Source organism: Etheostoma spectabile, unplaced genomic scaffold (genome assembly GCF_008692095.1).
Source record: "Etheostoma spectabile isolate EspeVRDwgs_2016 unplaced genomic scaffold, UIUC_Espe_1.0 scaffold453, whole genome shotgun sequence".
Classification (NCBI taxonomy): Eukaryota; Metazoa; Chordata; class Actinopteri; order Perciformes; family Percidae; genus Etheostoma; species Etheostoma spectabile.
Window position 1 is genome coordinate 29,413 of NW_022605611.1, and position 13,269 is coordinate 42,681.

Genomic DNA, 13,269 nt, shown 5'->3' on the forward strand with positions numbered 1-13,269 from the left:
ACACACACACACACACACACACACACACACACACACACACACACACACACTCCTGTTTCCAGCAGCAACCAACTACTACACACACACACCACGCAAAACAAAGCCATGCACAAACAAACTGAAACCAAGAGCTTCCTTAAATCTCGCCTCCCTTCTTCCAGTTCGGCCGACCTGGCAGCACGCGGCCGTCTGAGTCACTGTTGCTCGCGGCAACGGCAACAACACAAATCTGGAGAGCTTTCCCTCATCAGATGGAGGGAAAGACCCGGAGAACGGGGACTCGTGACGACTCAAATGAACCCGACCTGGCTGCGGCTGATTCAACATGTGTGAGAAAGTGGAAAAATCAGGGGCGTTAGCAGCTGAAACGAGGGGAAAATTCCCCAAAAAAACCTGTCTCACAGCTCGGCTCGGCTCCTTGAGAGGAGCAGTTGTGTACTTTGTGATATCTTGTTGCACAACGTAGAGATGCTCTAATCCATATTGTAATAATCAATCATCAGATATTTGATATTCTTTAGTCTGGACAAAAAAAATAGCCGTGGTGACACAACCTGGCTGCGGTTGTTTGTGTGTGAAAAAGTGGAAAACAGCAAGAAGGTGACAAAAGAAATAGACAAAATGCATTTGATATTTCATATTTTTGAGTATGAACATACAATTTTGCCTTGATAAACCCAACTTGGCTGTGGTTGTTGGAATATGAGGAAGTGGGAAAAAAAGCGGAAAAAAATTGGGAATAAAAAGTCACAAAAAAGCAACAAAAATTCATCCGATATTTGATGTTTTTTAGTCTGGACATGAAACATTTGAGAAAAAAAACAACCTAAAAAGCCTTAATGAACCCAACCTGTCTGAGCGCTTTTTAACGTGTGTGAGAAAGTGGAAAAAAGCAACAAAAAGCATTGGCTTCAGTGGGAAAATCAAGGGGTGTTAACAGCTGAAATTAGGACAAAAACTGCCCTAAAAGCCCGTCTCACAGCTCCGCTCGGCTGCCTGAGATGTCCATCTGCATGAGACAGGTAACTGATGTTGTAAAACACACCTACATACATCCCTCCCTCCGTCCAGCCCATTAAAATCCCTAGAGATAGACCTTTAGTTTAGTGTAAGATCTTTTTAGTTTAACATGAAATCACCATCAGCAAACTCCATGTAAATAATCACTACTTTTAGCGTGTATAGAGCAGCATATCTCCACCAGACTCCATGTAAATAATCACTACTTTTAGCATGTATAGAGCAGCATATCTCCACCTGACTCCATGTAAATAATCATCTTTTAGCGTGTGTAGAGCAGCTATCTCCACAGACTCCATGAAATAATACTTTTAGCGTGTATAGAGCAGCATATCTCCCCCAGAACTCCATGTAATAATCACTACTTTTAGCGGTGATAGAGCAGCATATCTCCACCAGACTCCATGTAAATAATCACTACTTTTAGCGTGTATAGAGCAGCATATCTCCACAACTCCATGTAAAAATCACTACTTTTAGCGTGTATAGAGCAGCATATCTCCACCAGACTCCATGTAAATAATCACTACTTTTAGCGTGTATAGAGCAGCATATCTCCATGTGTAAATGGGTGAATTAAGAGTTTATTCCAACCAGACCAGAGTGGTGATTGTGGGAACAGTGGAAAGATGAACCAAGACGGCTTTTGGTAGTTTTATTTAGTTTCTGTCCACTTTGAATGAAGTGTGTGTTTTACGATGATAAAAGTAGTGATTATTTACATGGAGTCTGGTGGGTTTGGTGATGGTGATTTTGGAGCCGTTTCAATGTTAAACTAAAACGAATCTCCAATTTCAATTTTCAATTTCATGTTGCTTTATTGGCAATACAAGTAAAACAGGATAATTATGATATAATTGCAGATACTAAACAAATATGTGCGTGTCACTCAAAGGGTGCGTTGAAACAATAATGTATAACAAAAACAAAAACACAAATATGTATCTTAAGATCTTCCTCTTTAACTAGGAGCTCCATCTCTGTAGGGATCCTTTCCATAACGTTGTCAGACACTTATATAATATATAATAATCTGAGTCTGTAGCTGCAACAACACAACTGTTAGCGGACGGGAACAGACGTGAACATCTGTCCGTTAACGTTACACTGCGGCTTGCTTCGTCTCGCTTCAAACTGGACCAATTTCAAAGATTATCGTTGCCATCAATCACTTAGAAAATCACTTAAAACAACACTTAATGTGAAAATACTTGGACGACTTTGTGGCAGAAATGATTAAGGTGTTAGCCTTTGTGGTCTGTGATGTCACAGCAGGTGTTCTCCATCAGCCGCGAAAGGCGAAACACCTGCAACGCGTGTGACTTTCCGCCTGGTTATTGTTAAAATAACGTTGACCCACACGTTCGAACGTGCGTTCTGTGGATGATGCGTCGATCGAGGTCACGGTGCAAGTCATACGTAGACGTAGGATAATGGAGACGAGGTCACTAATGTTCCTGGAAAAGTTCCCTGTTTTTAAGGGATGTTGACACAGATGTGGAAATTTGGGGAATTTACACTTTTACTTGAGCAGCGCTTTGACCGGAGGAGAGGAACTCATCGGCGAGGTGGGATGTTGTGGAATTTAAACTGGATTTAATTAGAGCCCGGCCAATACGAATATACATGTATTTGGTTATTTAAAAATCCGATATTCCGATATATCGGCCAATAGATATATAAAAAAAAAAAATATATATTTTTTTTAAATCCAGAAACTTGTAACAAAACAAAACAGATTTCCCTAACATTACTTATTTATTAGTTATTATTAACATAATATGATAATAATATGTTTCATTGTCACAACAGAACATCAAAATATATTAAAGTTCTGATGAATAAAATTAAAATAAAAAACGTTAAAAAGCAAGACGCTACAGGGAAATAGGCAGCGCTCAACGTTTTTTTCTCAAAATGTTTTTTAATCACTTGTCCGGTCGGGCAAATAAAAAAATAAAAAATCTGCCCCCCTTGAAGTTTTTGGGGGGGGGGGTTTTTCGAGGAAAAATGCCGGAAAAGAACTAGAAAAGAACCCAGTCAAAAGGCGTTAAAATGTAATCAATAAAAAACATAAAATATTGACAAAAATTGTCATAGAAAATGTGGGAAAAAAGGGAAACATTGGAGGGAAAAAATAATAATAATTTTTTTTAAAAACAGGTCAAAAAAGCATCAGAAACGTGAACAAAAAGTGTCGTAAAAAACGTACCAAAAGAATTGAAAAACTGTCAAACTTTGGAGGAAAAAAAGCTGTCAAAAGCGTGATAAAACATTTGGAAAAAAAGGGGTTAAAATGAGTTAAAAATGTAAAAAGAAATTTAAAAAAAAAAAGGCAACCTTTGAAGAAGAAGAAGACAAAAAAAAGTGAAGTAAAAAACAAAAAAATACCAAATGCCATAAAACTGACAAATTCAATGGAAATAGTGAACTAACCCTAAATTTCTGATATAGAAACTTTTTGGAAAGGGGTCAAATTAGACCCGTAGACAACAGGAGGGTCGGTCTATAAAGACTTCTTCTAGATGAGGGACACTTGTGGAATACCTGAAAGGAACAGGGACAGGAAGTAGAACAGGGACAGGAAGTAGTTCTAGATAATAAAAAAGGACATCAGCTCGTAACATGGCGGAGAAAACTCAGCTAAAAGAAAAGAAGAAGAGGACCCAGTTCCCCCGATGATTGACCTTGAGGCGTTACGACGGAGGTCAGAGGACGCAAGCGGACAGACGCGGGGGTCTGCGGTGCGTCACGGAGAGAGAGCAGGCTTACCCCGGGCCGACGACGCGGAGGCGGCAGACGACATCACTTCCTCCGGCTCCTCGTCGGTACTTCCTGTGTAGTCGTCCTCTTCCTGTCCGGCCGCCCGCTCCGAGTTTGCAGAGTTGTCCTTTTTCTGTCCCTCCGACCTACAACGAAGACCACATTCATGTCAGTTCTACAAGTATTAACCCCCATGTTGTCCTCATGTTGTCCCCATGTTGTCCTCATGTCGTCCCCATGTCGTCCCCATGTCGCCCCCATGTCGTCCCCATGTCGCCCCCATGTCGTCCTCATGTCGTCCCCATGTCGTCCTCATGTTGTCCCATGTTGTCCCCATGTCGTCCTCATGTCGTCCCCATGTCGTCCCCATGTCGTCCTCTTTTTGCCCATGTTGTGCCTCATGCCTCATGTTGTCCCATGTTGTCCTCATGTCCCCATGTTTCCCCCATGTGTCCCATGTCTGCCCATGTTGTCCCCATGTTCCCTCATGGTTGCCCCTCTGTTGTCCCCATGTTGTGCTCTTTGTCCTCATGTGTTGTCTTCATGTTGTTGTTCATGTTGTCCTCATGATGTTCCTCATGTTGTCCCATGTTGTCCCCTGTTTCGTTCCCATGTTGTCCCTATGTGTCCTCCATGTTGTCCCACATGTGTCCTCATGATGCCCCATGTGTCCCCATGTTGTCCTCATGTTGTCCTCATGTTGTCCCCCTGTTGTCCCTCATGTTGTCCTCATGTTGTCCTCATGTTGTCCCCATTTTGTCCTGCCCTCATGTTGCCCTCATGTGCCCTCATGTTGTCCCTCATGTCTGCCCCATGTTCGCCCCATGTCGCCCCCATGGTTTGTCCTCATGTCGTCCCCATGTCGTCCTCATGTTGCCCCATGTTGTCCCCATGTCGTCCTCATGTCTCCCCATGTCGTCCCCATGTCGTCCCCATGTCGTCCCCATGTGTCCCTCATGTCGTCCCCCATTCGTCCCTCATGTTGCCCCATGTTGTTCCTCATATTGTCCTCATGTTGCCCCATGTTGTCCTCATGTTGTCCCCAGTTTGTCCCCATGTCGTCCTCATGGTGCCCCATGTTTCCCCATGTTGCCTCATTTGCCCTCATTTGTCCCATGTGCCCTCATGTTGCCTCATGTTGTCCTTCATGTTGTCCTCATGTTGTCCCTCATGATGTCCTCATGTTGTCCCCATGTGTCCCCATGTTGTCCCTGTCTTCTCATGTTGTCCTCATGTGTCCCCTGATGTCCTCATGATGTCCCCATGTTTTGTCCCCATGTTGTTCCTCATTTTGTCCTCATGTTGTCCCCATGTGTCCTCATGTTGTCCTCATGTTTTCCTCATGTTGTCCCCATGTTGCCCCATGTTGCCCCATGTTTCCTCATGTTGTCCCCATGTTGCCCTCATTTTTGCCCTGTATGTTGTCTTCAGTGTCTTATGTGTCCTCATGTGTTCCCTCATGTTGTCCCATGTTTCCCTCTTTGTCCTCATGTTGTCCTCATGTTGCCCTCATGTTTTCCTCTAGTTGTCCTCATGTTCTCCTCATGTTGTCTTCAGTTGTCTTCATGTTGTCCTCATTTGCCTCTGTTGTCTCATGTTGTCCTCATTTTGTCCCCATGTCGTCCCCATGGTTGTCTTCATGTTGTCCTCATGTTGTCCTATATCATGTTCTTTTAATTCCCCAAAATAACATGATTGATTCCAACGCTCTTTGCCAAGTACAATCTTCTACTTCTTAATTTGGGTCTTATATATTTTATAGCATTGTAAAACAAAGTGAAGTGTTGTTGAAATAGTGTTGAGTAAAAGTTGACATATTCCAGTCTGTGATTATCATCAACATCCATTCCTTTAATTTTAGTCTCAATAATTCCTAATTTCTGCTTTTCTAACTCCAACATTAGGAATAATTTCTTATAAATGAGGTTTATTGACCATAAATTCCAAAAATAACTAAAGTTAATAAGTTAGTGTTACGTAGCGTTAAACGTCAAAATATTGACAAACACTGAAAAAAGGGACAAAAAAATGTGAGAAAAAGTTAAAAACATTGATAAAAAGCTTCAGTAAAAGGGTTTTTGTTCAATTTTGACGGGAAGACGACACGAGGGTTAAACACAGTAGTTTAATAACAACCCCCAGACTTTCATATAATAAAGAAAACTAATTAAATATCATGACCTTTCCAATAAAAGAGATGAATCACAGAGTTGCAGCAATCGCAGGAACCGGCGTCACAGTGTTGAGCAACTAGACACGTTTTCACACACGAGTTCATGTGTTGAAACATCTCTCTATGAGATTAGGTTTTTTTTTTTCTCCTTTTATTAAAAGTTATTTCTTTGCTCGTGACCTTAAAGTGACCATGTTATAAAAAAATCAAAAAACAAAATCGATTTTTCTGGGATTTGGGGGTTATTTTGTGTCTCTGGTGCTTCTACACGACTAAAAACTTGAAAATAACAACATCCATGGGGTTTTGAGTGAGATCCGGTTTCTGAGTGTCCTCTGATCCGGTTTCTGAGTGTCCTCTGATCCGGTTTCTGAGTTCCTCGATCTGTTTCGAGTGTCTTGATCCGGTTTCGGAGTCCTCGATCTGGTTTCTGAGTGTCCTCTGATCGGTTTCGAAGTGTCCTCGGATCGGTTTTCTGAATGGCCTCGACGTTATGAATGTCCTCTGATCCGGTTCTGAGTGTCCTCTGATCCGGTTTCTGAATGTCTCTCGCATTATGGTTTCGAAGGTCCCTGACGGTTTCTGAGTGTCCTCGATCGGTTTCTGAGGTCCTCTGATGGTTTCTGAATGTCCTCTGAACCGGTTTGAAGGTCCTCTGACCCGTTTCTGAAGGTCCTCTGACCCGGTTTTCTGAGTGTCCTCTGATCCGGTTTCTGAGTGTCCTCTGATCCGGTTATATGTGATGGTTCTGAGTGTCTCTGATCCGGTTTCTGAATGTCCTCGATCTGGTGTCTGAGTGTCCTCTGATCGGTTTTGAATGTCCTCTGATTCGGTTTCTAAATGTCCTCTGATCCGGTTTCTGAATGTCCTCTGATTCGGTTTCTGAATGTCCTCTGTCTTCAGTCTCCGGGTGAGATGTCCAACATCTGCACGGCTTTCTACGTCACTAGAGACGAGGTGGCTAACCGTAGCATGCTAGCTCGTTCTCAATGGAAAACACTGCTCCAACAGCCACTAGTGGACCATAATCTCCAAAAGAACTACTTCCTGTCCCTGTTCTACTTCCAGTCCCTGTTCTACTTCCAGTCCCTGTTCTGCAGGTATTCCACAAGTGTCCCTGGTCTAGAAGAAGTCTCCCAGCTGACCCTGCCTTGGACCGACCCCGTGGCGAGGAGCAGAGAGTTCCCTCAGAGTCGGAGTAATAATCACTCCGCCCAAGTAGTGCTTCACCTTCTGAGAAAGTAGTTCCCGGTTTGTGTCGAGTTAGAAGACGGCAAAGCTCAGATTTAAGCAGGTAAACAGGTGACGGGGTAAAGGAGTGTGAGTGTGTAGCTACCTGGTTTCCTGCAGGTGTGTGACTGCTTCCTGTAGACTTCGGATCTTCGCTTTCTTCTCATTCAGGACCAAAACAAACCGGGAGTACAGCTCCGTTTCCAGGGTTACCTTACCCTCGGCATACCGCTTCAATCTGAAACACACAGAAACACACACACACACATCGTAACATCTTTCTTCATCAGAATGCATCCTGGAGGACATTGACAGGACACGAATCTTTCACAAATGACATGTTTAAAAAAAAAAAAAAAAGTTTAGAGAATTCATGAAACATCGGACGTTTTCATCATACTTATGTACCTTGAAGTATCAAGCGTTCGTAGTTTGTGGAGGGTTAGTGGTGTTGTTCGTGTGAGTCAGTTGGTGAGTGTCAGTGTGAGTGTGTGAGTGTTGCAGTGTCGTAGGTTTTCAGTGTGTCGTGAGTTGTGTGAGTGGTTTCATGTGTGAGTGTTCAGTGGTGTGTGTTTCAGTGTGTGAGTGTTTCAGTGTGTGTGTGTTTCAGTGTGAGAGTGTTTCAGTGTGTGTGTGTTTCAGTGTGAGAGTGTGTGTGTGTTTCAGTGTGTGAGTGTTTCAGTGTGTGAGTGTTTCAGTGTTGGAGTGTTTCCAGTGTGTGAGTGTGTTTAGAGTGTGTGGTGTTTCAGTGTGTGAGTGTTCAGTGTTGGAGTTTCCAGTGTGTGAGTGTTCAGTGTGGAGTGTTTCAGGTGAGGTGTTCGTGTGTGAGTGTTCAGGGTGTGCAGTGGTTCAGTGTGTTGTGTGTTCAGTGTGTGTGTGTTTCAGTGTGTGAGTGTTTCAGTGTGTGTGTGTTTCAGTGTGTGAGTGTTTCAGTGTGTGAGTGTTTCAGTGTGTGAGTGTTTCAGTGTGAGTGTTTCAGTGTGTGAGTGTTTCAGTGTGTGAGTGTTTCAGTGTGTGTGTGTTCAGTGGTGTGGTGTTCAGTGTGTGTGTTGTTTCGTGTGTGTGTGTTTCTGGTAGTGTGTGGTGTGTTTCAGTGTGGTGTAGTGTGTTTCAGTGTGTGATGTTTCGTGTGTGTGTGTGTTTCATCGTGTGTGGTGTTTCAGTGTGTGAGTGTTTCAGTGGTGTGTTGTTTTCAGTGTGGTGTGTTTCAGTTGTTGTGTGTGTTTCAGTGTGTGTGTGTTTCAGTGTGTGTCAGTGTTTCCGTGTGTGAGTGTTTCAGTGTGTGAGTGTTTCAGTGTGTGAGTGTTTCAGTGTGTGTGTGTTTCAGTGTGTGTGTGTTTCAGTGTGTGTGTGTTTCAGTGTGTCAGTGTTTCAGTGTGTCAGTGTTTCAGTGTGTCAGTGTTTCAGTGTGTGAGTGAGAGTGTTTTCACATTGAAAATCTCTCACACACACACACACACACACACTGAAAATGTGTGTGTGTGTGAGATGATTGTGTGTTATGTCCCAGATGCCCCCCCCCCCCTCGCGTGTCTGTTACTCTGCAGTGATGCGTTGCTGCTCTTGTCTCAGTCTCTGGTTCTCCTGGTCCAGGTCTTGGTTGAGGCGCTCCAGCTGGTTCCCCCGCTGCAGGCTGTGGACCAGGAAGTCCCTCACGGCCCCCGCGGGCTCGGGGACGGCCTCCAGCAGAACCGAACCCAACCGGAACTGGGAGAAGGGAACGGACATCAATCAGAAACCACTGAAACATGGAGATAACGGCTTCAGCTCCGCTCGTTAAGGACTGGAAACATTCTAAATATAGCGTCAAATGAAACGGATTTAGATGTTTTTAGTGTCTTTAAATCGAGACCTTTATCTTTTTGATGTTGCCTTTCTTTAAATGACTGTTCTTTCCTTTAATGTTTAATTTCTTATGCTGCACTGAGACTTTTATTCTCGTGTTTTATGTGTCTTAATGTTCTTATTTTTTAATTCACGTGTTTTATCTGTTTTTGTTTTTTTAACTGTTGTTTAACTGATTTTGTGTAAAGCACTAAAATGTGCTGGGGGGGGGGGGGGGGGGGGGCAAGATCCAGCATAGTATCGCAATATTTTCAGTAGTAATACTGCATCGATACACAGGCACCAAGTATGGATCTGTTATTATATATTATATATATTATATATTATATATATTATATATGTGTTGGTGAGTGTGTCCCGTTCTGCAGCGATAACAGTTGAAGATGAACAAACAGAGAAATGTTTCTTTTTAGATGAAACAGATGTTGATAAGTTTCCTTTTGGGGACGTTGTTAGAAATTGGGGAAAATCAGAAGTTGTAAAAAAAGGTGATAAATTGCAATATATCGCAGAATATTATATATTATATCGCAGGACGTCCCACGGCTCATCCTGACCTTCGTCGGCCATTTCCTTCCCGAGTTCCTGATTAATTAAATCCAGAACGTCTCTCGGCTCCTCGTCCGTCCACGTCCATCTGTCCCTGTTGTCCCCGTCCACCCCCCCCCACGTGTGCAGACAGAGACTACAACTTCTTCTTCTGCAATTTGTGGCGGGTTGCAACCATAAAATGACCTAAAACTTATATCGCAATTCATTATTTATTCAGAAAATAAGGTTTTTCCATCGGCGTTTAAGACGAATATCATCAGGAGGAAATCAGACGAGACCTTTTCATTTGAGTCGATTTTCATGAAATTCCATCTAATTTGACTGTTTCCAGAAGGCATTTTTAAGTCAACATCACTTAATTCAGATAAAAACGAGTGGATGGGAACAGAGCCTCTGTCTCCCCGGGTCCGGAGCTTAGTTCTGATGGTCCTGAGGAGGCGGGTGGGGGTGAGGAGGGTGGGAGGGTGGAGGGGGTCGGAGAGGAATGGAGGGGCGAGGTTACTCTTTGTATGTGAGGAGAAGTGTTTTAGTAGATTGTGTGTTTGAGGGGGAACCCGGTGGAGGTTAGTTCTCCCGGTCTGAGCGTACTGGGAGTACTGGGAGTACTGGGACTGGAGGGAGACACCGCTGGGTTGGCTGGACAGTGTTGACGTTGGCAAACGGTTTTCCCCTGTTGTCATAGAGACGCTACCGTTTCAATAAGCCGTGTCTGACTCGCCGATTAACTTTTATTTGGGGAGGAGAACCCTGAGAGCAGCCCATACCTATTAACTTTACTGCCACCGTGGGTGGGATGTCGGGGCTGAATATTAAAGTCTTTACAGTCTCTGCGTGTTATGGGGACAAATGAACCCTTGTCTTATATCTTTAGCAGAGAGGTTGAACTTGCACCCTGGGGGAGTTTAAAACAGAGCAGAGGCCAGAGACTGTAGAAGATGAAGCAAAAAACATCTGGATCGCCCCCGTCCCGGTCCGATGGAAGTCGAGTGCAGATGTGAGTCGCGCACGATCAGATTTAAACCGTTTACGACATAACTGTCACACTGAAATGTATATATAACACGTAATTCTGAGTGTAACATGGTTTAACATGGCATCGCCGGCCTGGTGTATCAACTGACTCTGCACAACACAACTGATGGTCCCAACCCCATTAATAAGAAGAAACTCCACTAATAACCCTGACGAGGCAACCCTGGGGGGGGGGGGGCACCACTGCAGGTGGACTACCTATGAAGTCATGAGGAGAACACCAAGGGTTTGCAGCACTATCACAAAAAGCAAAGGGGGGGGGGGGGGGGGGGCTTTAAAGAAACTAGAAGAGAAGACATGTTTTCAGGTATTTCTACTTTTTGTTAAGCTCATAATTCCACATGGTTCATCATAGTTTGAGCTTTAAGTGATAATCTACAATGGTAAATAGTCATGAAAATAAAGGAAAGGCATGAATGTGAATATATATATATATGTGTGTGGTGTGTGTGTGTGTGTATGTGTGTGTGGGGTGTGTGGTGTACACAATACTATCACACACACACACCAATATATATATATATATAACACACACACACACACCACATATATATATTATATTATATATGTGTACCACACACACACACACACACACACCACACACACAAACACACACCACACACAAACACAACACACACACACCACACGCACACCAGGCAAAAGTTTGGAACCACCTAGTAATACGAGTTTGAACATGGTATCTCCCTGTATTCACTTTTTTCGATGCTAACTGCATTTTCATTGACTCTTACTCGGCTTAATGGTTTCACAAGGACACATTTAGATCTTAAGAAACTTTTAAGACCTGATGAAGTAAAGTTAAGACCTTAACCACGGGCATTAAAGTACAACGCAAAGCCGAGTCACAATGGACTGCAAAGTAAATAAATTCATTAAAATTTAAATTAAAGCGGCAAAAGTCATAATCATCTGAAAAATTCAGGAAAATTATGGTTAAGTATTTTAAAATAGAAGAAGTTAACGTTGCATGAATTGTAGGGAAATGAGACTCGTTGAAAATTAGTTAAGAAACTACAACACAAGAAGACTTTTAAAGGACTAAAATGTTTTTTTGAAAAGTCCAGACTTTCAAAATAATAGTAAGACCCACGGAAACCTGTAATGACAATAAATGGAATCTAAATATGTTCTGTGTGAGTCTTTGTGTTATTGTAAGGATAAGAAACATTAATCCAGTCTAATTTTTCTGTGCTGTATCCAATTTGAGCTAGAAGTCAGCAGTGTTACAGGAGAACGAAACACACACACACACACACCAAACACACACACACACCACAAACACACCACACACACACAACAACACACACCTTTCTGTTTGTTGCAGCTTAACAGGAGCTGCGATTAGAGAGGAAGGACCCGACTGTTTGAGCTAGAAGTCAGCAGTGTTAACACACACACACGCACACACACAACACACACACACACACACACACACCTTTCTGTGTGTTGCAGCTTAACAGGTGCGATTAGAGAGGAAGGACCCGACTGTTTAAGCTAGAAGTCAGCAGTGTTACACACACACAGCACACACCAACACACACACACACACACACACACCACACACCACACACACACACACTAGACACACACATCTAGACACACACACACCTTTTGTGTGTTGCAGCTTTAACAGGTGCGATTAGAGAGGAAGGACCCGACTGTTGAGGCTAGAAGAGCAGCAGTGTTACACACACACGCAACACACGCACACACACACACACACACCACACACCACACACACACATCTAGGACACACACATCTAGACACAACACACCTTCTGTTGTGTTGCAGCTTTAAACAGGTGCGATTAGAGAGGGAAGGACCCGGATGTTTGAGCTAGAAGTCAGCAGTGGTTACACACCACACGCACACACGCACACACGCACACACGCACACACACACACACACACACAACACACACACACACACACACACACACACACACACAACACACCCACACCACAAACATTAGCCTGAAGCCCGTCATTATGACTCATAACTGTGTTCACATGAATTACTGTTTTTGTTTATGTAAGTTGAGCAAGAGAAACCCTGCGATGACACACGCTGCTCACTTCTGTAAATCTGCTCTTTCTAACTTGCAGTTTGTCGAAAAAGAAACCCATTCATTTCCCCCTTTTCTTTCTTACAGCACATGGGTTTCCATTCTGTCATAATCACCATGGCAACAAGGTTTTGTGTCTCCATCCTGAATGAGTGTGTTCACCCCTGGACACAGAGACTGTGTTTCTCACACCAGAACTAACACATTAAAGGTGCCCTGCCACACAAAACCGTTGCTACTTGCATGTCTTGAAATACGTCCGGTGCTACGAAGCCATCACCCGCCGTTAGCATCCCATTGACTCCCATTCATTTTGGCGCCACTTTGACAGCAAATAACTTTACATCTGAGGTGTTTAAAGACTATTTGTCTGTTTTTTATTTCTAAAGAAACACGACGATGTATAAAAGGCTCCGTTACCTTGTAGCTCACGTTATGTCTCCGTAGCAGACGCTTTCATAAAAATAGGCTAACGGTTGTGTCACAACCACGCGACTGTTTGGACTTCATCAGCTGTTTAGGTTAATTACTAATTTTAACTAGCATGTTAGTTAGCAGTAATTAGCC

General features: G+C 43.3%; 1 protein-coding gene across 1 annotated transcript in view; it reads right to left on the reverse strand.

Moving 5' to 3' along the window:
* Positions 1-13,269, reverse strand: part of xrcc4 (X-ray repair complementing defective repair in Chinese hamster cells 4) — a gene marked incomplete in the record, with an annotated part of 55,018 nt that overhangs the window by 20,369 nt on the left and 21,380 nt on the right. The window contains 3 exon segments of the mRNA XM_032511734.1: positions 3,793-3,929; positions 7,293-7,424; positions 8,727-8,893. Coding sequence (XP_032367625.1) covers positions 3,793-3,929; positions 7,293-7,424; positions 8,727-8,893 — 436 coding nt within the window.